The sequence below is a fragment of the Ostrinia nubilalis genome, chromosome Z (assembly GCF_963855985.1).
Source record: "Ostrinia nubilalis chromosome Z, ilOstNubi1.1, whole genome shotgun sequence".
Taxonomy (NCBI): domain Eukaryota; kingdom Metazoa; phylum Arthropoda; class Insecta; order Lepidoptera; family Crambidae; genus Ostrinia; species Ostrinia nubilalis.
This window is the reverse complement of record NC_087119.1, coordinates 9,296,899-9,322,557: the sequence shown is the minus strand read 5'-3', so window position 1 is coordinate 9,322,557 and position 25,659 is coordinate 9,296,899. Positions and strand designations below refer to the sequence as shown.

At 38.1% G+C, this 25,659-nt stretch overlaps 1 protein-coding gene across 1 annotated transcript; it reads right to left on the bottom strand.

Moving 5' to 3' along the window:
• Positions 1–1,558: 1,558 nt before the first annotated feature.
• Positions 1,559–17,129, bottom strand: LOC135086935 (uncharacterized). The gene is made up of 10 exons (XM_063981759.1): positions 17,100–17,129; positions 15,860–16,141; positions 11,579–11,771; positions 10,478–10,606; positions 9,747–9,978; positions 9,173–9,355; positions 7,604–7,803; positions 3,728–3,840; positions 3,120–3,206; positions 1,559–1,711 (listed from the first exon to the last, which is right to left on the bottom strand). Exons 1-10 carry the CDS (start codon positions 17,127–17,129, stop codon positions 1,559–1,561), a joined length of 1,602 nt encoding a protein of 533 aa, XP_063837829.1.
• Between the last annotated feature and the right edge of the window lie 8,530 nt (positions 17,130–25,659).

Sequence of the window (25,659 nt, the reverse complement as noted above, 5' to 3'; positions counted from 1 at the left end):
GGAAGGATGAGTTCACACCGAGGTATAGCGTTTTTGAAAATTCTGACTCGCACTTAGGAAGTCTTAGAAAACACTTTATATGTAGGCCATCGAGCCTTTGATCAGTAAATTAGGAAATTATTTTCAATTCAATGATTAGGAAAAAATGGAAGCATCTCAGATAATTTACTCTTTGTTAACTTTAATCGGTACATAATAATACTCATGTTAAGTCACCTCATTAGGTACTTAATATTCCTTCGACTGTGCATCGGATACCTTTTCATTAATTGTAGAAATTGGCATAGAATAGAAAAGCTAAAAGATCCAACTTGTTATCCTGTTTCTATTTTTATGAAATACAAATACAATTAGTCAAATACATACCTATTACAAATCGCGCAGATAAATAGGTACATGTGCGTTTGTGGAAATATTATTTTCTAACACATAGAAAGAAATTGCCATTTCAACATTTATTAATTAACTTGTCTTTAAGTTCAATTTGTGTGATTGAAACCTTAGTTTGTATGCTTACAGACTGCACATTTATTCTTTATCTACTTCGTGATAGGGAAGTAGACTCTTGGCTTGTTTGACTAGAATTTTATCCGTATTTGGTATGAGCACTTTGGTGTTAATTAACACACAGAATTCTGCATTGGGTTTTGATAACACTTATTAATCTATTTTTTTATATTACCGTAACATGAATTAAGAATATTATAACCATAACATTAAGTGAGAAACAATGCATGCAATTCAACTACAATGGAAAATCTTTGGAAGTCAACATTTGAAATTATTACTATTTTAGCTTATTCAATTTATAGTAGCTGTGTTGAAGTGTAATTTATATTGAACCGAAATGGCCATCTTATTGCGCCCTGTTAATTATACTTAAGTTAATACTTAACTAAATCATCATCAATCATCAGTGTGAGTAGGTAAAGTGGAAGAGAGAAGCTTGTATCTGGTTAGGGGAAGTTTGATTCTGGAGCGAGAAACGGGCACGGAATTAGGGTTCTTTTTTGGAAGAATCGGCGCTCGGTGTGGCGTTTGGCTGTACGCTGATACGGACCTCACCTGTGGGGCCCACCACGATTTTCACCTGAAAATGAAACAAATAACTATTACATTTTAATTTGTACCTACAATTTTAAAAGACGAGGGAAATAGACCGTTTTAGAAACTAATTTATATACAGCATTGTTGTGGCATTGTGTTTAGGTAACTTATAAGTTCAGAAAATCGTTCTTTGGACCTTCCGGAAGCCGTTTCATCGCTGCGGCATTTGTTTGATGCGGGTACGGTGTTGCACACCATGATTTTCCCATATTACTTATATTTAGTAGCAGTATTTGATCTGATGGACGAACGACGTATGTCTGACGCCAAAGTCGAGACGAAACTAGAGGACAATTTACAGTTCTCATATTCGCTTAGTAATACGGTTGCTTGTGGAGGTGATAGGAGCTTTCTGAGGTGTTTATTAATGTTATCAGACTCACAATGTATTAAATCTTTAAAGCAATTAACATTTGCAAGCTATGCAACTAGAACATACCTAGTCCCCGCGTCAGACGTTCATGGCATAATACACGGGGTTGGGCGGCGCGGCCATGGGCGACGTGGCAGCGGGGGCCACGGGCCCGCTGGCCGCGCCCTCGGGGGCCCCGCGCGCCGCCCTTGACGGCGAACCTGGCGCCGGCTGGTATAACGGAGCGGCCACCTGGAAATAGCCAGGCTTGTTGTACTTAACGACTAAAGCGCGCTTGAAAGTTTGCTTAGCTAGATGCTTCGCGAAAAAATCCATGATCTCCGGCGATTTGCTATACTTGTTACTATATTATTCTAATCAGGAACAGAGTAATGTCTTTTACTGTGCAGTTATTTATAATGAAGATACAACTGAATTTTAGAAAGGTATGTTTATTTACTTTTCAGGTCATCTGTCCCTCGCCTTGCAATATTTACATTATTGGAAGCAAACATGTCCGATAAAAATCCAATTTCTTCCGCTTTAATACTCTATGAGTAATTTTGTCCCGGGTTTGATTTTCCCCCGGACAAAATTAACTGTCATTGTCATCGTTTTGGCGCCCAAACTAAGTATAGGAGTTGCTGAAAACACCTTACGTAAACAGACTGTTTTTCAAGTTTACTTTTGTTGTTTAGATCCGCCCATTGGCGCAGTTACACTATGCGGGAAATTGACTGAAACGAAACGCGAGCACGCACACCGAAGAATGGGCGACGCACGACGAAACTAACTGCAATGCGTGTTTACATTATAAGTAATAATATGTCTCTATCAATTTCTCGCATAGTGTAACTGCGCCATATACCTTATAGCTTGATTCGATTTTCGATTCGATAAAAAAGTGCCGCTTGTCTATCTATCCCCACAGCACAGTCAGTACCATAGGAAATTGATACAGAATACTATGGACCCAAGGGCTACAAACTATCGACGCCACCGACAAAGCAAACTGTCAGAACCACAGTCAGAACATCCATATCTGTGGTCAGAACCTTTCCCACGTGGCCGCGTTGGAAAACAGTTGGCAAAGCGTTTACGGCTGCCGCCGCTAGATGGCGTTACGTGTATCTTACGCAGCGTGGTAGCGTGTTTTGGTTAGACACGCGGTAGCGTAATCTTTATAAAATTTTAAATACAGTTTTACATTTGAATGGTATTGGAAATTTAAAAGGCTTTAAAGTGGTTTATACTTCGTATGTATTATTAAAATTTCGAAGTTTTTTCTATTTAACTGTAGCTTTTAGTAAGTTATATTCACAATTTTCAACAATTTCAAATTATCAAAATCATGATGGCAACTATTAAAAATTCGCAATGCAAAAATTTTATGCGGCAACTAGCACAAGCAGCTTAAATTAATATCTAACCATAATGGGATTAATTTGTAAAAATCGCTAGCACACAGCTGTTTTTAAATATAATTCTGCGTACATTTTTATTGTTTGTAAGGTGCGCTACACACATTAAGCGGGAAAACTCTTTGAAAATCGAACGTCGTTAAAGATCAAATCAACGGCTTTGCTGTTCGGCAAATGCTGTCGAACCGAAATGTGGTACCCCGCTCAAATGTGTAACGGCCCTGTCAGTATTGACTTACTTTTTCCGAATAACAGATCATTTGTTTGCCGCCGCCCGGAGGAGGTGCCGGCACTGGTCTGTATCTAGCTGGTGCCGGGCACAGGTTCTGAAATATAAACAATAAATAAGTTAATACGAGTATCAGTATCATTCCTGTTACAAAATGGCAATCTTGTGAAAAACGAATCGTTTATTTAACTAGTGGCGCCCATTAAAATATTGCCTCCTTTTTCAGGCAATCAGTTACATGGGTTCAGAGTGTCACAAAAACTGTGTCAGTAAAGGCTAAGCTTTGTTATTATACCATGAGTGTTGTAAGATTAGTGTTTCTTTTTACTAGGACTACCTAATTTAAACAAAAACCATTCTGTTCCTAGCGCATGACTAGAGTTACGAAAGTTACAATGTTATTACAAAAGTTAAAAAGTTGAATGTTAGTTTAAAATGATATTTCCCTATTAAAGTCAATTTAAACAATGCCCTTATACTTAGTTTATCATTGTGTAACTATAAAATCTTTTTAAGACCAGACAGATATTATTTCAATTCATAATACAGGCCCTGAAGTGGAGTACACCTATTTTGACTAAGATATAATGTAGTTTAGGCTTGTAGATTTATACGAACCTGTATCTGTAGAGCGTGGGTATATTGCGCCCTCTGCGGCTGTGCGGCCGCGGGCTGCGGCGTACTTGTGGCGCCGCGGCTGGCCTGCTGGTAGTACGAGTGCATGCGGCTGTCTGGAATGCCCCAAATATTCAATTAGAGCAGCCACTGATTATTACTATGTAAAACATTCAAGATGCTTGCTATAGGCAGCAGGTAGGCAGGCAGGCAGACGAAATTTTGAACTTAATGTCTTGATTATAAAATGGTCATATTTGTGTTGGCGTCACATACAGAAGGTACACACAACCGCGAACGCACCCCCCAACACTTCTCTCAAGCATGCTCCATTTTTTCTCAGAAAGGCGCGGCGCGTACACTTGAATATATTCGCGAAAAAACCGTCGGGAGTGCTGTTATGAATTGCAAAAATGCTACTGTTGTGACAAACGCGATACATTTCACCTTTATATAAACCAGTCGCTGGCATAGGTGACCGCATAAGCCGCACACCAACAAAATGATCAACGCTTTTCCACGCGAGTCCGACGCGTTGTAAATGTGGTGCACTCGCCACGCGGGTTTTAAACGGATTTCGCTGTTATGGTTTCGCGGTGATGGAGGGACGCCAGAGGCGTCATAATTTAACAAATTATTATCGACTTTTATTGGCTCTATTTTAACACTAAAGTAGACGTTGGTGTGCAGAAAAACTAAAATAGGTAATTTATCAAATTGTAGATCTGCTGTGAATTGTGACATTGGGTAAAGATGTTAATTATTTAGGTGATCCTAAACTTGTATTTAAATACTTAATAAAATGATATTAAGGAAGGTATTAGACTATTATTAGTTACTTAGATTGACCATATTTCGCAATCGGGTATTAATATAGTCAAACGAAACAAAATAGCAATAAATCCAACCGTAGACAATTTGAGAAAGCTTTTTCAATTTCCATCCATCAACATTTAAAATGGTACAATTTGCGGACAGAAATCGTGGACAAATCGAGACAAACCGGATTGGCAGCGATAAAGCGCTCTCTTTGCTTTATTTATTGTCAGCTACGTAAGTCATTTAAAAGGACACCGAAAACAATCCGAGTTCTCTAATTTATTTCACATTTTTCACGGCACCGCCCCTTTACTTCAGTCAATATTCGTTTGTTTCTATCGTAATTTCATTATTTGTGAAAATGTTATTTGCGATTTTACCATAGCATTTTACTGTAATCTTAATTATGAAGAATTTACGAGTACAATAAAATAAATATACCTAAATAAATACTGACCGTATTGTATTAAATTGATGATTGAGTGTCTTAAGTGAATTTATCAGAAGTTTTATAATTAGACTTCGTAAAATCTATTCATATAATGTAATCATTGTTGTAGGTCGAATTTACACAAAACAAATAGGTGTTTTAAACATAAACTATAAACCAATTACGATGTGAGTCAAAATATTTTACTTTGGAAAACTTGTTTCGTTACTTGTTAGTCTTTAGTTCAATGAAAGGTAAACTTAAACTGAAATTTCAAAAGGCAAGTCTAACGAGAATAACGAGATAGAAATTGATAGAACTCACGAAAGTTGTGAGTTTGCACTAGCGCTAATTATTTTAACAAGTATTACAAAGAGGGCATGCGAAGAAATATGGCAACCTGCTAATTAACTGTAATGCCTCGCTTTCGCATCGTCGTGATATATCGTCGAAAGGAATATTCTTAATACAGAATACTTGCCGACATTAATCCTATAACGTCTACAAATACCTATTTAAAAAAGGACGTTAAGTACGAAGCATTTCAACAGCAGCAGTTTACTGGGAATATTATTAGGAGGGTTGCAGTTAGGAATTTCATACAAGAAAATAAAGTGGACATTGGAATCTATTTACGAATACTTGATAGAGAAAATAAGTGTTTGAAGTAGAGCGAGTAAGTAGAGTTTTATATGTCTGAAAAGGGGACTAAAGCCAGGGCTACACTAGGGGACAAAAGTGCCTCGATACGTATTGGCGACAAGCAATTTCGAATGAATTTTGCTTGACCATTTGGCAAATCGTGCAACAAGTCGGTAGCGACGTCAAGTGAAGCTGTGCAACTTTGCGAAACTTCGCCTGACGACTCATATCTATACATTAAGTTATCTCAAGGCCGTGGAATTCAGGACACCTGTCACATGATACATCATGTTGTATGTCGAGGGAAGTCCGTCAAAGTCGCACTACTTCACCCGTCGTTGCTGGCGACTCACTTCCGGGACATTTAATTTTTGTCCCCTACTTTTTTGGGCTTGAGGAGAACATTGAAGGCAGGACTTTTCAACGTGGATGGGTACATGCAACAGTTTGCAATTATATTCTGCGTTTTTATACCAAATTCTTCGCCAAGCTGAGGTGCCCAGGCCGCAGAAACGCGCGTTTGTATAAATTGACACGGGCCGGTCTGAACGATGTTCTTCTGATCGTGATTGTGATGCGAATGTAAGTGGTTATCTGCAAGTGAAATCATCACTTAAAGGTTGTCATTTCTCGGTCAAGTCTTGGCTTTTGGACCTGGGTCCAGAATGGTTGGCTCGAAGTTAAAAAAATAACGCTCTTTAGGTAATCTGGACTAGATCGGTTGTTACTGTTGACTGTCAAGCCGGTCTATGTTCCTTGGATTGTTTGTTCATTGACTTCATATGCCTATCTGACTTCTTGTGAAAATCTATGTAGAATATCTTAAGCCAACATTGATAGTTAAAAGTTACAGAAAGAGAGATTTACTGAACAAACTTTCCTAGCGATATTGTAGTTGCTTTTAAAAGTTTTCTCATCAATTTCTTCTGTTACGAATGAAATAACGTTTGGAAAGTTTAAATCGACGAAATTAATCCAACAAACAAGAGTTAATCACAGTTGCTGAATATTCCGGGAAAGCCTTTATCGTTACTACTTGACTCTTGCGTACCCAACTCACGTTACTCGCTGATAAGAGTATACCTTCCTTGTCGAGTGTGATTGGCAACCTCGGTGTCAAGAGCTCCGGAACGTGTATAGATTGTGTGGTCTCTATCCTCTCTACAATCATTTCGCTTTGTAATTTGATTAAACTATACACACCATATTATATTCTACAGTGCCCAGATTAAGGGCGAGTGCACACTGCCGCTCCAATACCCACGCAAATTGCGAGTTTGGCCCCACCGCACGTGAATAGCGAGCCTGCAAAGCAAGCTTGCTATTCTAACAGGTATCGTGGTTGGTGTTCCGTAAGGTATTGAACAACGTATATCTATCAGATACCTACGAGCTTAGTTCAGCTTAGTTTGCGTGCCTCCAGGAACTATGATCAGATTTTGCCTAAGTATTATACCTGTATGTGTTGTAATTGTGTACCTAAAGGTGTTGAAGTTTCTAATAAAAGTTCGTGAGTGTTGTTTTTGTTGGAGGTGTGTAAACTGTGCTTTTATCCGCCAGATTCTGAGAATTCTTTCACTAAAGCCACGCTATTTTTGGAAATCCAATAATATTTCGTAAAAGGGCTGTTCAATAATGACTGCTTCCTTCACTTCCTCATCTTGAGTGATATACAGAGTGTTGCACCTTTACTGTTTTGTCAACCTGTGCCTTAATATACCTGTACCTACTGTATTCCCTTAGTTAAATGGGACATTGCCGTTGTCACCGTTCCTAAAATAATATGTATGTTTGTAAAAAAAAAATTATATTTAAACCCTACGCATAGTTATTAAACCTGTATTTCTTGTACCAACAAACTTAATAAACACAAATATATCAGGTGCGATTGTGGTCAAATACCTGCCTTGTTAATCTTGTTATGCATAAAAAAAAAGTATGTAGAAAACTAATAGCAATAACAATTAAGTAATTCAAATAACACTTACAGTCATTGGCGGTCCAGTGCGCCCCATAATCGTGGTGCTGGTAGTGGTAGTGTTGACTGTACGGCACGTAGAGGAGCTGGTGGTGATTCCGTATCGGGGGAGGCGACTCCGGCCGCCGGCACCGCGGCGCCGCGCGTACCGGCGACGTCTGCTCGGAACTGGTCTGCGAGCTGTATAGCTCTTGACTGCTGTCAGAACAGCTAAAATAAAACACCGGCTTGAATAAAGATAATGACGGATTGGGAACCTCCTCATTCTTTGAAGTCGGTTGAAATGCTGTTGATGGCTGTAAGGTCGCAGAATTTTTACGAAGCCTTTTAATTTCTTGTTGCAGAAATTCGATAATGCTTTATGAAAAACAATGGAAATTCAATAGAATTACGAATTCAATGCATAGGTGTTAAGTGTAAGCAAACGTACTACAAGTTATTACGAGTAAGTACCTGAATGTTTCACGTTGAAAAGGTTTTTAAGAGAATTTACTGAACCTTAAGATACTAAATATTACGAGAAGGACAAATAAACAAAGTGCTAAACAAAGTCTGAGGTGTGAATTTACTTAGGACGTTTCAATCATTCGATTATACTAAAGAATGATCCTGGATAAAGGAAAAAAAACCCGCTGGTCCCGGTTAATGTGTACTTAAAGTAACTACCTAATTAGTACTACGAGTCCGAGTGTATCCAAATAGAATCCTACTTAACGCCCCTTTTGTGTTCTCAACCTCTAAACAGTCTTGCCTATTTGTAAAAGCTACTAACCTATTCTATCGTTGCTTCTAGAAGCCAAAATAGAATTATTATGTAGCAGGTCTCAGCAATTCTATTACCAAAGTGTATCATCGCCTAGCATTAATAACTGTCGATGTTTTGGGATCTAACCCACATCCATAAACAAAAGCAGTGTTACATGACGTATATAGGAGTATACTCGTATGTGGCTCATACATAATAGATGAGTTAAAACTTAAAATGGACCCCAAAGTAGAGCCGATACACAATAACACTCTCAGGCAGTGACAGGGCTGATTGGTTCGACTAATTCCAAATCGGTGCAGACGATGCGACCAATAACTAACGCAAAACTTTTATATTTATACCAAAGCCAGTTCCGTAACTGACCCGCTTTAGATTCGACGTTCCCATTAAAGTGACAAACTAATTCTGTAATGTTAGTAATAACTTGTTACTTGAGTTGGAAATACGGAAATACCACTTGTGTGTTACGCGTTCATGGAGATTCAGGGCTTAAGCGAAGTGTTCATTGACGAACTAATCAAACGCATGGAAAAGTACTCGTATTAGTTTCGGGCGGTTTATTTATAGAGTGCATTAGGCACTGAGTGCGCAGCTGAGTTCGCGATCGGATGTAGAACTTTTTAAAACGTAGCTGCTACAAACTTTATCCCCGCAGCTTTAGAGTGCTGTCCATCCAGACAGAAGTATCCGATTTTAGACGGAATCGATTCTCAGTTCTTCTATAAAGGGTACTAGTTTCTGGATCCAAAACAGCAGACATTCGTTCTAAATACCGTCATTTGTTTTTTTTTAAATAGCATTATTTCTTACCCAATATTGGCGTAAAGCGAGCAGTTCCTATACATTGGGTCTTGGTGCCGATGTTGGGTGTGCGCGTAGTGCACATAGGTGGCCACATTCTGCGAGTGCGCGTAGCAACTCTCGCTGTGTTGCTGCTGCGGCACGGGGGTGGCACACTGGCGGGCTGTCACGTAGTCTGATGATTTCGTGGACCTAGATTAAATGTATTTTTTAGGAACAATGTAGTTTTTGACGACCATTCTAAAAAAAGATATTTCCTAAAAGTCCTGCGTAGCCTGGATCTACAGCTTGCCCGTTAACCAGCGAGGGCTTAGTTTTCCCGGAGGAAAGTTGAAAAACTGCTGTTGGGCACGCAACGAAATTAATCAGTAGAAAATAACGAGAAATTAAGAATCGACTTCTCTTCATTGTATTGTTCCATGGAAACGGATAAGGCATTTACATTGGTCTTGCACAGATAAGAAGGAAATTATGCAGCAAATCAATATCAGCTCAAGTCTTCTTGGTGAAGTGTGGAATCTTCAATTTGCTAAATATGGAGCATGACATAGTTGCATTGGAGCTTTTGTAACATTAAACTCACCAATTGGATGTGGCACTGGCCCTGCTCTGCGGCCGTGAATTCAAGTTGGCTTCCGAATAGTACGGCCAGGAGTAGCTGGAGTTAGTGCGCTGGCACGCATGCGCGGGCATCTGCGCGGGAGTCGTGCCCGGTGAAGGCTGGAGCTCGTTCTGCATTTGCTGCAGGATGTCGTCTGATGCTCCAAGCTGTTGCTTGATGGCGATACCCCGGACAGCTGGTCGGCGGTGGAAACCTGGAATAGCGTTTGCAGATAACAATGTGGTCTTCCTAAGGTGTTAGCGACTGAAGAAATGAAATTACCGTCGCTCATATCAAAACGGAATCTCTAGAAATATCTCAACAGTTCTGCCTAAATTCTATGTCCATATGTTCGTACATATTATGGATGATAAACTCGTATTTATGTCAGTGCGATTTGTCAATTTGTGTGTATGTTGAGCTAGCATGTCTATTACAAAGGACATCAGTCAAGTGTAAAGAAGATAGATACGGCCTGAGATCCACATTTCAGTACCAATATTCAAAGGCGTCATAGATTGTCTTTGTTTTCGCTATCTACGTTTCATTCTTACGGGACTATTCCCACCTCTCGTTCTCAACGTTGCCATATCAGCGTGGCCAGAATCTAGGTTGTATATCTTGACCGCCAATAAAATTGTTACATACCTATTACGTGTCTCCATAGACTCGTAATAGACAATGGGCGTTTGGTGGTTTTCTACACATCTCACCGTAGTCATCATGTTCGTCGTCACTGCTTGCGGGCTGCGACTCTTGTCCGTACCGCTGCCGTAGTCGTTCAGTTCGCGGCGCGTTGGCCCGCGCAAACGCTGCTAAACCATCATCACCATCGCCAGCACCTAATATTTAAACATAGACCTTATTTTCTAATACGTAGGCTACAATTTTATCCAAAATATTCTATGAAAACAAAAAACGATCTTAATCCTCCACATACACGCAAAATAATTGATTGATTGGTCAGATTGTGTTACAGGCAAATTGATGTTATTTACAAGTACTGTGTAATCCGATAAACTCTCACCACAGTGATTTTCGTGTAAGGCTTTGTGTTTATTATTTTTATGCTGTTGTTTTTAATGGATTTTAATTGAGTGATGCTATCTGATATTATAAAACCTTCGTTATTAACTACGCGTGTTATAATAATAACCTTAAAAGTATTTCTCTGACGATGAACGTTAAAGGTAAGAAATTGTACCAGGAATTCGATGAAACAACCCCAACCTCATTAAGAATGTAATAAAATAATTGAACCGTGACACGTTTCCTTATAGCTCCGAAATAATATTTTACAAAAAACAAACATTTTCTTAATTAACATAAAGTGTTTAAATGGAAGCCTTTATAAACGTGTGATAATAATCAATTAAGCTTCGAAAAAAGAGCCTTTATTTTCCAACGGACGGAGCAAACCGCAGAAAGGCGCCGCTGAAATCATGATTGACCAATTAACTGCGCGCCGATGTTAATAAAATTCCAGAGAGTCGTATGAACGTAGTTAATAGGAAAACGGAGTAAAATGCTAATTAATGCAGTCTACACCCAACAAACCCAACGATTTGAGTTGACTTTGGCATGTTTTCAAAAGTTATAGAAAGTTGGGCTTGTTCAGTGTTCCCCGTTCCCGTTTTTCGCAGGATCCCGTCACTTATTTTGTGATCCCCTTTAGTAGTTTTCAAACATACAATATACAGTTTACACGACAGTATTGCAAGATCCCGCAAACCTGGATTTGGGAAGGAGCTCTAAATCGTCGATACTTTTGAAAAAAAAAAATGGGCGGGCTTGGTAGAGTCCTTAGCACGTACCAGGGGTGCCTGCCACGACATCTGGGGCAGGGTTTTCGTTGTGCTCGTGGAGGTCGAGGTTAGTGGCTGATGAAGCTGAGGTCCTGTCTCCAGGGGGCACGTAGTAGAAGCCCTCGTGGTGCGCCGCGCTGCCCACACACGCTGTCAAAGGTGCCAGGGTCGATAGGAACTGCCGTCTGGGTTCTGACCTTGGCTATGGATAAAGAATAGAAGTTAGTTCGTTCGTTCGTTTCAGCCGAAAGACGTCCACTACTGGACAAAGGCCTCCCCCAAGGATTTCCATAAAGACCGGTCCTGCGCCGCTCGCATCCAGGCACTTCCCGCGACCTTACCAGATCGTCGGTCTACCTAGTAGTGGGAGGTCTGCCCACGCCACGTCTTTCGGTTCGTGGTCGCCAGTAAGTTAGTAGGTCACTTTGTTTATTTTTTTCTTTCAATCGCAAAAGATTGACTCAAAGTTAATTTAAATATAAAAAGAATCAGGATGAACAGAGTTGAATAGGGGACCGGATCACCAGTCAAATAAGATACCGTTTAGATCAGCTATCAACATACTGTTCGGAGTCATAATAATCGAACTACGTATAGTCCCACGTTTGATATAAATTAAATCAGTTTTTGTTTTACAACAATTAGTTATTTAAGTAAGATGCTTAAAGCACCAGCTCGCCACGTGACCTTCTTCATTCAGCTCTATGCATTTGTAAATACAGCCGCATGACTTGCGCAGTGTTCCACTGGAACTAAAAGCAACAGGTTTATGGCCGAACGGTTCTGCTAGCCCTGTACCCGTATAAACATAACTCAAATGCAACCTTCGGATAGGGCGAGTATTGACATCGACATATTTGAATCACGTAAGCAACCTTATAGTAGTTTGAACGCATTCAGAACCTACATGAATGCCAGTGAAAACAAAATCCGCAATTTCTTTTCGATTCTAGAAATGGGAATAAATAGGCTTTTATAAACATGTTTTTATTTGTTCGTTCTTTGAAAATTGAACTTTAAAACTAGGTTATTCCTACCAGTACTTAAGGTTCCACAGTGTTAACTGGATAGGAATATTCTCGTGAAAAAACAATACTTACTTACTATATAGATAATAGACTCGTATCTCTTATAACGTACGAACTACGGTTATTTAACGGTCTTCCGATTAGTAATAAACAATATTACCTCAGTTAGAAATATTTATTCCTATTCTCTTTTGAGAACAAACAGATAAGCCGATTCCGCGATGTGGCGTCACAAAGCTTAGTTCTGCCGTACGAATATAGTTTCCATTTCCTAATGAACAGACACGCCACCCGGTGTTTAGAGTCCGCTCGGTGCTGGTCGAAGGTGCATTAAAGCCTAATGGATTGATGCTGTTACTGCGAACTGACTGATCGGATCGGCAGCCAATGTGCCGCATGAAACACAAATTACCGGGAAAACAGAAATACTCGTACATTTCAAACATCAAATTGGACACTGAGCCCATTCAATGAGATCCATGAAAAAGAATTTAAGCGCCTGAAAATTCCTCCTTTTTACTGCACTAAGTACTATTCCTTGTTCTGGAGCAATTTCTGTAATAAAATCCACTAGACTAGATAGAAGGGAACGCGGTCGCAGGATAGGAATAATAGTAATGGAGAGTACTGAGGGCGAAGTAGGTACTCGCAATATGATTACTTGATAGATAAAGAGTTATTAATGTGAGGATGGTACTTTTAACTTTTGTTATTATATGGATTCAAAGGCAGAAGACTAATTAAAGCAGTTAATGTAATAAGTACTCATAATTGCGTCCCATACTCCCATTACAATAAATAATAAACGTCGCGCGTTTCATTCATTTCACATTATTGGCATCGAGCTGAAGAGAATATAATAAATAAATAGCTGACGCTCAACGCCCATGAAACCATTCCGAATATAACCGATTAAATATGAATTGTACCTACTCGTACATATTCTCCATATGTGTACTGTATAAGAGCAATCAGAATGGATTGCCTGATATTTATCAATAGAGCTATATTTTATTAGCAAACGTTGAAATTAGGGTCGCATATTTTATCAACGTTGTTTTTCATTATATTAAGGCTTTTAAGGTTTCAGCCAAAAAACATTCATGCTTTTAAATAATGTGTTAGGCTGAGTTGCACCACCTAACTTTGACCGTAACTATAACGATAACGGGTGGTTCTAGTATGGTGTTTGACAGATTTTTGACGTTTGTCAAAGTTAAAGTAAGATGGTGCAACCCAGCCTTAGTACTTAGTACTTTTAGTGCGGAGGCATTATAGTTTTCCTTTTGCATCTATTCTGTCTATCCCCGCGTAAAGTTTTCATCCATGAGCCTAAATTCTACAAAATTTCTAAATTTAGATTCTCCGTTAGTGTGATTCGGCGTTGCTAAACGATTAGTTGTTGTTATTCGTCGACAATTTGCTAGCGCTCGCAAGTTGAGGCTGGAGACTTCAATTTATGAGACTGCCGTCGTCAGTTTATTTGATAATTGTTAGGCAGAGGTTACATTGACCTACACTTTTTTATTTAGATAACACTAATGTACCTACACCACACAAGACAAGAAAAGAAAAGAATGAAATACACAAAAGAGACGGCGTAATTTAGGCGATCTTATCTTATGGTTTTGCTGAGAAGCATTTAAAAAGTCTTAATTTTAAGTCTGTGGAAAGCATTTTAAAAAATGTTTTGTTCAATAGGTACACAATTAAATGTCTTGATTTTTTTTAATAAGGCCTTATTTAAGACGTATTGTTGTTATTAGCAGAAATATTTCTATAATTAAGATTGCTTTTCTTTATATTTATCTAACATCTTATTCAGACGTGAGTGCTTTAGATTATAGCTAGAACCTTAGATTAATAAAACCTAGATGGATAGTCTTCATACAAACGCTTCGTCAAGAGTGAGGCAAAAATCTTATGTCATTAGTGTAAATTTTGTTGGGGAGTGTAGACAGTGAAGGCGATTTTCCCGAAAGTAGGGAAATTTTTAATACGTTTTTAATTATTTTATAACTAACAAAAACAAAACGCATCATGCACTTACTTATTTATTGAATTCAAAGTACCTACCTAATTACAATAAGATAAATCGACTTAAAAGTCTCGATTTCATAAAAAAGGAAGTGTATTTGTACGGCGAACAATTGGGAAATAAATTTTCTTGTTACTGGTATCATTCCCGTATTTAATTTTTGAAAGCCAAATTCAAGCAAAATACGCGTCGAATCGTAGTACTTACTAATGAATTGTAACACTGGTCACTTTCTTTAGTTTTTCTGATGTATTTGGACACCCTTTCACAGCACAAACCGTCTTAATTAATTAAAAGTCGTCGGACGTGTTTACCAATTTTTCACTTTGACAGTTCATGTGACGTTTACGAGTAAGCCATTCTGGCTCACTAAAATCTGCCTCACCTTTCGTGCACTGACTATCTATCTAGGTTTTATTAATCTAAGGCTAGAACTGAACAACTTTCTGCCTGTTATGTTGAGACGCTTTTATAGATAAACAACGTAGTGCCTAATATTTCTATTAGTAAGAAAATTAAATGTAGGTATTTAAAATCTAATTTGTTTCGTGTTTATTAATTGCAGACTTCAAAGACATAACCTACATATTTGTATCTACTTCTATTCCCAGACGTTCATTTTAAAGTTGGAGTCATTGTTTTAAAACAGTGTTAAATAATTATCTTGCTTGTTTATCTTTTTCTGATAATTTGCAAAATATGTAGCGTAAGTAAATATCATTTCGCCCCGTTTGGGATAGGTTGTAGAGCTAGAGCTCAATTGAATTTCACGTGAGACTTCGTGTTCAGGGGAAGGTTAACATCAGAGTTAGACAGGAACAGAATAATATTCAATTGTAAATAATATTATTATTTAAATCTTGTCCTCATTTTCAGGTCTAGTAGAGCAGATCTCATGAGGCATGTAAAAGCCCTTTGGGCATAGCTTCGAACCTTTTTCTAGCACTTTTAAAACTTGATGATAATATTATGTTAGTACTACTAAAGAGTTTGAACGAAGCGAAGCACACGAACCATTTGTAGTCACTTTTGTGACCCCCTCATAACCCAAAAACTATTTCACATATACGTGTCTTTGGCTCGTAAGTTTTTAACCATGACCTTCGAATTATTTTCATGTCAACGGCACTATTTTGAAACAGAACCTAACTACCACCAATGATTTTTTCGTTGTCACTCTACGAAAACTTACTTATTCAAGGGGACTGAAAATGTGTGACGTACCTTTTGCAGTTCTTGGTGCATGTCCCCTAGATCCGGGGGCTGCTGTCGGTTGGGCACCGGCGCCGAGAGCGTCGAGGACGACGAGCTCGACGACGCGCTCCCAAAAGCCTTCTCGCTGTTCTTGTCGACGCTGTTGAATGACTTGTCACTCGACTTGTCGCTGCTTGTCGACAGCTTGTCGGTGTTGCTCAAACCAGCCGGCGACGATCGATGCTCCTCCGGCTCGTCTTCCACATCGCAAGTCAGCAGCCTGATGCGCTCTGCCAGTGACGTTGTTTCTTGCTACATTGGACAAACAAAACTTGATTAAAATTTTGCTCAACCTGCGGGTTTTAGTCAATGGCAATGGCTAATAATGATTCAATTTCTATTGTGGGCAAATGATAGTTTAATAAATAGGTATGCTGTCAATAATCAATTTAATGATAATGTTTTGTATTTACTTCTGAATGTTTATTGGGTATTTTTTAGGGCTAGTTGAAATGGGTCATTGTTGGAAAAAATAATTAAAGGAGAATGTTATCAGATTCGTTCTTGACACATAAGTTGATCACACCACACACTCTTGTCTAATAAAACTAAACTGGGTCAAGAAAGTGGCGTAAATTCTATTATAGGGTAGCCTCGATTTCATCTTATAAACAATCGGGTGACGGCCGATCTATGGAGCGATCCTCGATTTATTCAAAGAGGAATTTAAAGTACCTATGATCAGGTGATAAATAAATTGCAGCTATTATTAAATTGAACTCTCACGTATCAAAGGCGAGCCTGTCTCGACGTCATAGGATATTGAAATTTATACGAAAGCAAACTGCATAAGAACCTCTTTATCTTCCGTCTACGACGATATCCTTTAACGTTGAAAAATATTTTTACATTTATCCTTTTAGCGCGCAGCAAACTTTTGCAAAATAAGCTTATGATCAACTTTTCTAATAAAATGTTGAACTAAATCCCACTACAAGTTTTGTGCATTAAAAACTTTTCACTTAAAAAACTTGGTTTATAAATAAATCACATTTAATTGCCGCAATGGATGCCTTCTTTTTGTATAATCACTGCTAATTTCTCTGACTAAGTACTTAATTATGTAAGTGTTGATGAATTAAGCTTATTGATACATAAAGTATTTATAGTATTCCAAAACACCGACTTGTAAAAATATGTACGGTGCTAATTTTGTTGTGTAAGTGCCCTAACTATTTATATGCTGCATACGGCAGACTCGGAAACTTACTAATTTCATGGTACACAGGCACAGAGGCATGTATTCTGAAACGACTACCGGCGACGGCTCGAGTTGTGTTGCACAGTATCAGAAATTGGTGCCACTTCAATAAGAGCTTTGACGGTTGCGTTTGAAATTCAAAGCGCCATAGACACTACACGTTTCATGTTTTGCACTACCCAACTGTGTCTATGCCTGTATTTCAACAGGCTTAAACCCAAATTGGCTTTGACTGGACATAAATGTAAAGTGGCAATGTTAGAGGTGTTTGCTGCAGGTCAGACGTACTTTACAGGCCGTGACGTGACGTGAATAAATTGTTAATTGTGGCAGAGGAATTGCGAACTTATTTATCATTTTATTTTCTATTTTTACGCTATTTTAAAAGTTATCCTGCTATTCGCGGCGGAAAAGAAAACAACAAATTAAAGATAATTAAAATCGGTGTAGCCGTTCTTAAGCAGAATAGAATAGAATATTGTTTGTTTGGCACAATACACAATACATGATGTTTCGTACCGAAATGTATTTATGTATGTATGTAGAAATGTATGTAACGTAAAATCAACGAGTGATTTACGTAACTTATTAAATACATTCCAAGAAAACATTAAACCTCTTGAAGTAATGAAGTTTCCCACCAGTGAATGGAGTTTCGTTTTGTTACACATTTTACTACGTGAAATTCCCGCATCTGTTCGTAAGCAATTCGAGTTATCATTGTGTTCACCTTCAGACATTCCAGAGGTCAACACATTCATTTCATTTTTAGAGCGTGAACTTGTCGCTGAGGAGTTTTCTAACGATAATTTCGGGCAGTCGAGTAAAATTATTAACAATAAAGGCGGTAGATTTGGCTCAAAGTCTAGCTCGCGAGCGCCCCCTAGCGGCAATATGGCCGCCGGTCAGCGACAAGCCTTCGCGGCGAACTTCGCGCCCCCTTATTTTCCTGTGTACCCTTGGCTGTTCCCTTGATGGTACAGTGGTAAATAAATTTTAACCGCTGTACCCTTGGCCGTAAAACCCAACCAACTTAAATTGGACACGTGACCAAGAGGACTAGCTTTTCTTGAATTTGGCCAAAAAACAAAACAAATGAACATCGATAAAAACAAATGAAGTAACATGGACGTAGATAAAAGTAAAACCTAATTATAATTAATTAAGTACATTAAAATTAATTAAGTACATAGAATAAAGAAAAAAGGAGGAGGTTATAATAATATTATAACCTCCTCCTTTTTTGAAGTCGGTTAAAAATGGCGTAATATTGTCTTTATTCTATGTACTTAATTAATTTTAATGTACTTAATTAATTAAACATGTAAACAGTTTGTTACAATTGTTTACATCTCGGCCATAACGTGAGCCAATGTAAATCCAATTTTTCGTGTAGGAATTGTTAGAAGCGCCATCACACATTAATTCATTTTGACAATAATGTAAACAAAGCGTTCGATCCGAGTAGCGGTACTAATCAGTCCGTCCCGCTCCCGCTCACGGCGGAGTGTAATAATGTTGTCTCTGTTTCTACGACTGATGCCCAGCTGACTTTAACGTCAACTCGAGATAAGGAAAACGATTCTATTGTGCGTACGAGTACGCGTCTTTCCGTTCTATACATGGCCAGAACGCACCCATAGGAAACTGCTCGTGTATATTTTGGAATGTCCCTTTGTAAATCGGTCACAACAAACTATACACGAATTTTGCGTACTGATCGTGTATAGTTTGTATCGTGGATGGATTCCGTCTTCGCTCCAAACTATACTACACCACTTACAGTTGACTAGTGTGTTTAGTTGATTTGATTTAGTAAAATATGGAATTATTACTTTTATTAGATATTATGCTCGTGCTTTTTCCTCGAGATTAGAAATAAGAACTACCTATATGTAGTATCACGTACGGTGATGCCATTTTTAAATTAATTAATTATTACATAAAATATTATTATTTTACTGAATCTACATATAATAAATCTAGATTTATAACACTAATGTAAGTGGTTTCTGAAATTAAATTGATTAGGTAGATTTCAAATTAAATAACAATTATTTATTAGTGTAATCATAAATTCATTTAAAATGAGAGAGAGTAAATGAAGAAAGTTAAACGTGCGTTATTAACTAAAATTGTCGACCGTTTGGTGTAGTGGTTCGAAACGGATAACTGTTCCGGAGGTAGCGGGTTCGATTCCCGCACAGTAGAGACCGGGGATAGTTGACTAATTTTTTACTAAATCATAATTATTTTTTGTGTTTTCATCCATACAGACAAATAATTCGCATTAATGGATAGAAGAACTATTAAACTAATAAAAAACAACAAAACATAGTTCATTATTAAATATTATCATCATATTTAAATGCATTTTATAGAACATCAACTCTTAGTCAATCTACCCCGGTTCCGGGGTAGATTGACTATATGCCCGGGGTAAGTAGACCTACGTATCAATAAGCAAGAAATTATGAGCAGAGTCAAGTAATAAAACACTATTTTCAATTTAATTGAACTCTTTATTCAAAAACAATTATAATCAGGTACAGGCATCTTTAATAAGTCTTTAAAAAAACTATAAACTCTTAGTATTTAAACTTTTTAAACTAAAATCTTCAATCTTCTTAGATCACATATCAATATTTGTATACAGGGTGTCCCAGATGGGTGAATCAAACTGATAGGGGTAGCTCTAATAATGTAGGTACTATCCCTAAAAAATATGAAAAAAAAAATAAAGCTCATAAGGACACAATTTTTTTTTAAAGTGAAAATAAATCATCTTTGCCTAAGTATCTGGCTATAATTGCTGCGTTTGGAGTTTATTTGTACTTTTTATTACTAATATTAATTGTACATGATCGCTTCGTTTATCTGTAAACAAACTTTTGAAAATAATGACTAGATTTCGAGTTTAGAGAACTTTATTAAAAAAAAATCCGAACTCAATTTTTTTTTTCATATTTTTTTGGGATAGTACATTAGTAGATCTACCTCCCCTAGCAGTTTGATTCACCCATTCTGTGACACCCTGTATAGTACTTTTACGTTATTTCTTCTATTATCTAAACGTGGCGCCGCTTTAGGAAAGGGTCTTATTTCTTCATCGTTCAGTCGTTCGTTTATAGATCCTCATCGTGCTGTAGCAATAAAAAGAATGTATGTATTAAGAATCGAATAAATAGATAATTTTAAAGATATTTTAAACTCAAAATGTTATTGGGGTTGGTTGATTCAACCAGCCCCGAAAGAAATTAGTCTACCAACCCCAAACGACATTTTAAGTTTCGATGGCATGGATAACCTACACACTGCCACCTAATAAAGAAATAACACAAGAAATAATATCAATATGGACTCATAAAACACTCTGACTAATAGGCAAACGGTTAACATAAAATGTGTAGGTACCAAATCAAAAAATATGCAACACGAAAATATTACTTACATGATATGAAAACAAATCACGGGTCACTACTCGAAAACGGCGTGTGCCGGCGACGCGGCGTTACCGACGACTGAGCGGGGGGCGGAGAGTGATGCACGGCTGCGCTGGGATCACACAACACTCAAACCATTGGCGAGTTTTTGGCGGTTAGTCTACCTACCCCTATAGTCAACTATCCCCGGTCTCCCCTACAAACATTAATTTGTGTGCATGAACATATTTGTTTGTATTGGACTGGGTGTCTTATTATTATTATTATTATAAAACTTTATTGCACAATAAAATAGTACAAAAGGTGGACTTAATGCTTCTGTGTATATGTATTTACAAAAAAAAGTATTTAAGTATGTTTATATCCGTTATCTAGTACCCATAGTACAAGCTTTGCTTAGTTTGGGACTAGAAGCGCAGTGTAAAATGTCCAGGGATATTTATTTTTATTTATAAGCTTTTATCTCAAGAACAAAATCATTTTGACATACATAATAATAACACAGGCCTGCAAAATGAGGGTCATAACTTCCTCTCTAGGATTTGATAGCTGATTCTAGGGTATTTTGGTGCGCTGATTACGAATATGTACTTAGTTTTTCTCCATAACCTCCAGATTTTTCAAAAAAGGTACAGATTGAAAATAGGAAAAAAATCACAAGTTTTTACATAAAAAAATATATCTTTAAAGAAGTACAATACTTTTAACTTAAAAAACTACTAAAACATAATAACAACTTATTACTAGACTAAATTACATGTAAATTTTATTTATGGAACCTGGTCCTTTTTTCCTGGAAGCTTCGGTTGTGCGATTTTTGCTTAAATTTCCGGTTTGGATCATCGCGCTTCCATAACCAGCAATAGTCCGCCATCATGCTAGTATTCCATCTGCCTTGATACCGGACTACAAGCTCTTTCAAATCTTGGTGAAACCTTTCGCCTTGTTCTTCGCTAACGGCTCCTAGATTTTTTAGGAAGTAATCAATGCGCGAATTAAGGAAATGAAGTTTAATGCACATATTACAACCCATTACACCAAAAGTTGTAAACATTTTGGCCACTATTTCTTTACATTCGGAGCATAGGCATATCTATAGCATAGGCGAAATGATTTTGAAGCAATTTTTCTGTCCTTTTGACCACTTGCGAAGTTCTAATAAACAAGTCGTACAAATTTTATGAGGAGTCCAAGTTTTGTCTTGGTTACTTAAAACGTATCCAAAATAACTTTCGTAAATATTTTTTACAAAGTCTGTAATGCTGTTTCGTTGATTTTTCCACCATAAATTTCCCGCAAATATTACAAAAACTATTCAGAGAATTTAAACAATGACATTTTAAAGTTTATGTTGCAAGATCCGCAGTTCACTGTTAATTTTATAAATCAGTGCGGGTACTTATACAAAAACCCTTTGGTTTATCTCTATTACACCCTTTTCTAATAATATTTGCAACAATTAAGTAATATTACCTAATCATTAAGTATGAATGAGCTTATTACTAAATTAAGCCAAAATACCCCTTTTTCGACATATTTAAAGCGAATTACATATACTCATTATGTAGTAATTAACAAATTACTGATTTGCAATAACTTCTATGTCCCCTTACACTAATTAAATACAATAAAAATTAAGCTGAAGTAATTTAATGACGTTTTATAAATTTTAAAATGTAGGCGTTCAGACATTTTTGAGAAAATCTTAAATATTCAATATCAAAAAATCCTGACGTGATGGATTTTTTTTATTATTTTTCTCGTAATCAGCACATCAGAAACTATAGAAAACGTTACTCAGATTTCAAAGAGGAAAACCATTGCAGACCTGTGTAATTCTTAATTTAAGAGTTATTGGAGAATTGATAAAATATCAGCCCCAAAACAAATATATTTTCTATGGCAGAATACAAACACCAAAAAACTCAGTTATGAATTAATATGTAATAGAAAGAGAGGTAAATAAGTCAAAATGACGAGCATGCAACTACTCGCGTATATATTGTAATCGCGAACTTATTACAATACATACATGATTAGTCCGTATGCGTACTGACGATGTATATTTTGGAGGAAGATAATTGACCTAAGTCACTACAAAGTATACGCGAGCAGTACGCAGCGTATGCGTACTGGTCGTGTATAGTTTGGAGGAGCTTAGTAAAAAAAGTCATATCCAAACTATACTCGATTAGTTTCACACCCTTGCGTTCTGGCTATGTATAGAACGGAAAGACGCTACGAGTACGGTGTTATTGTCTACGGCACTTGTCGATGTTTATATTGATGATCACAAGTTATCAACCGTGCGCTGTTTAATTGATACTGGCAGCCAGGCTACTTTCATTTCGGAAGCGTGTGCGCAACGTTTAGGTATTTCACGTAGACGTGTGAACGTTCCGCAAGTTTATGGAATAAATAATAACAAACCGGTTTATCCTAAGGGAGTGGCTTCTTTCTTCATTGCGCCTAGAAATCAATCGCAACCATCGATTCATGTTGATGCATTGATCTTGCCCAAATTAATTACAACACAAATGCCTACTTGTCAATTACCTTATACAGGGTGGTCTCATATTCAAAACTTAACTTTAGCTGATCCGAGTTTTCATACACCACTACCAGTGGAAATGCTTTTAGGTGCTGACATTATTCCTCAAATTTTATTACATAACACAATCACGGGTCTACCAGGTTCACCAATTGCTATGAATAGTATTTTTGGTTATTTATTGTTGGGTAAACTCGATTTGAATTCATCGACTGAGGTTTCTCTTCCGGTCCAGGTGTGTCACAGCTCTGTTAACGACGACTTTGACCTCCAGCGATTTTGGGAATTAGAAACAATCTCTGAACAAAAGTCTCTCACTCCTGATGAACTTTTGTGTCAATCTTTTTTTGAAAACACGCATACGCGTAATGAGTGTGGGCGATACGTGGTCGCTCTTCCCTTCAAACCTGACGCACCGCCCCTCGGCGAGTCGCGGGATATTGCTGTTTCTAGATTTCGTAAATTAGAGTACAAACTCGAGCGCAATTCGCAGCTCAAACATGATTATCACGCGTGCCTCCAGGAGTACTTAGAGCTCGGCCACATGGAGCCCGTCGATAGTCCAGCAGCTGCAGGTGGTAACTATTATATACCGCACCACGCCGTGGTCAAAGAATCTAGTGAAACCACCAAAACCAGAGTAGTTTACGACGCAAGCTCTAAGACTACAAACGGTTTTTCTCTAAACGACAATTTATTAATTGGTCGTTCAAAGCTTCATTTAGATATTGTTGATGTGTTATTAAAATTTCGCATTCATTTAATTGCCTTCACAGCTGATATCAAACAAATGTATCGTAACATTATGATTCGTGAATCGGATAGGGATTTTCAGCGTATAGTGTGGCGCACCTCGCCCGAGGAGCCCCTACGCGATTATAGACTTTGCACTGTGACCTTTGGAGTTAGCTCATCGCCCTATCTTGCTCTTCGCACCATTCAGCAGCTCGCTCATGACGAGGCCGCACGCTTCCCGCGCGCATCGCAGGTCCTCATGCGCGACGTATTTGTAGACGATGTCGTATCAGGTGAAAGTGATGAGTCACGGGCTCTCGCCCTACAACAAGAGTCCGCAGGTTTTGAGTTGCACAAGTGGCATAGTAATTCTCCCGCCTTACTTCTCGGTTCTCAGCCGACAGTTTCTCATGGTGAGCGGTGCGAAAGTGTGCCCTTCGCACACATGGAGAATGACTCATCCACTAAGGTCCTAGGTATGCAGTGGGACCCGAACTTAGATACTTTTGGTTTCAGTGTGAAAAGTTACTCTGAAAAATGTACAAAGAGGTCCATTCTTTCAGAAATTGCACGTATTTACGACCCTCTCGGTCTTTTATCTCCAGTGACTTTATTTGCAAAACATTTAATTCAATTATTGTGGATTTCTTCTGTGGACTGGGACGAAACCCCACCACAAGACATAGTCGATTCGTGGGCTAGCTTTACAAGTCAGCTCCCACTATTATCTAAAGTTAGCTTTCCGCGTCATATTTTCCCTCAAAATTGTAAATTACAGCTTCACGGCTTTTCAGACGCCTCCGAAAAGGCATACGCAGCATGTGTTTATCTCCGCGCGCAGCGCGAGGATGGTAGTGTGTGCGTGTCCTTATTGTTAGCGAAAACACGCGTCGCGCCTACGCGTCGCGTATCTATTCCCCGTCTCGAACTGATGGGAGGTGTTTTGTTATCATAACTTATTAAAAAGGTGTTACAAAATTATAGTGATAAAATACAAAGTGATCAAATTTATACTTGGTCGGATTCAAGTATTGTTTTAGCATGGTTGCGTTCACCGCCCCATGAATGGAAAACATTCGTTTCAAACCGTACTACGGAGATATTGAATACTAGCTTTCCGCCCGCGGCTTCGCCCGCGTGGAATTTTGTCTGTCACAGAAAAACTTTATCGCGCGCGTCCCTGTTTCAAAAACCGGGATAAAAACTATCCTATGTTCTTTCCCGGGACTCAAACTATCTCTATGCCAAATTTCATCAAAATCGGTTGCGAGGTTTAAGCGGGAAAGCGTAACAGACAGACAGACAGACAGAGTTACTTTCGCATTTATAATATTAGTTGGGATTGTCCCCGCGGATTGTTGGCGGTACGTCCCGTCGGCCGACAACCCCGCGGACGCTGCTTCGCGCGGCATGTTACCCGCTGCTTTCTTGCACCATGAGATGTGGTTTCATGGGCATCGCTGGTTGAGCGAGGATGAAAGTATGTGGCCTGTTCCAAAGCCTGTTCTTCCTACTGATGAAGAAAAGCGTAATGTTGTGTTGTGTTCAAGTACTTCTACTCCAAACGAGGACGTAGAAATTATTTCACGTTTTTCTTCACTCGGTAGACTTGTTCGTGTTACGGCTTTGATATTTCGTTTCTATCACAAGTGTAGAAAGGTCAATATTTCTAGTTCAAAACACATTACTGTGTCAGAGTATAATTTCGCTTTGAATCGACTTATACGAGTTGTTCAACATTCAGTTTTCAATGATGATATTTTGAAGATTTGTAATGGGCAATCGCCATCAAATCAATTAAAACGTCTTAATCCTTTTATAGATTCAAACAAGTTGCTTC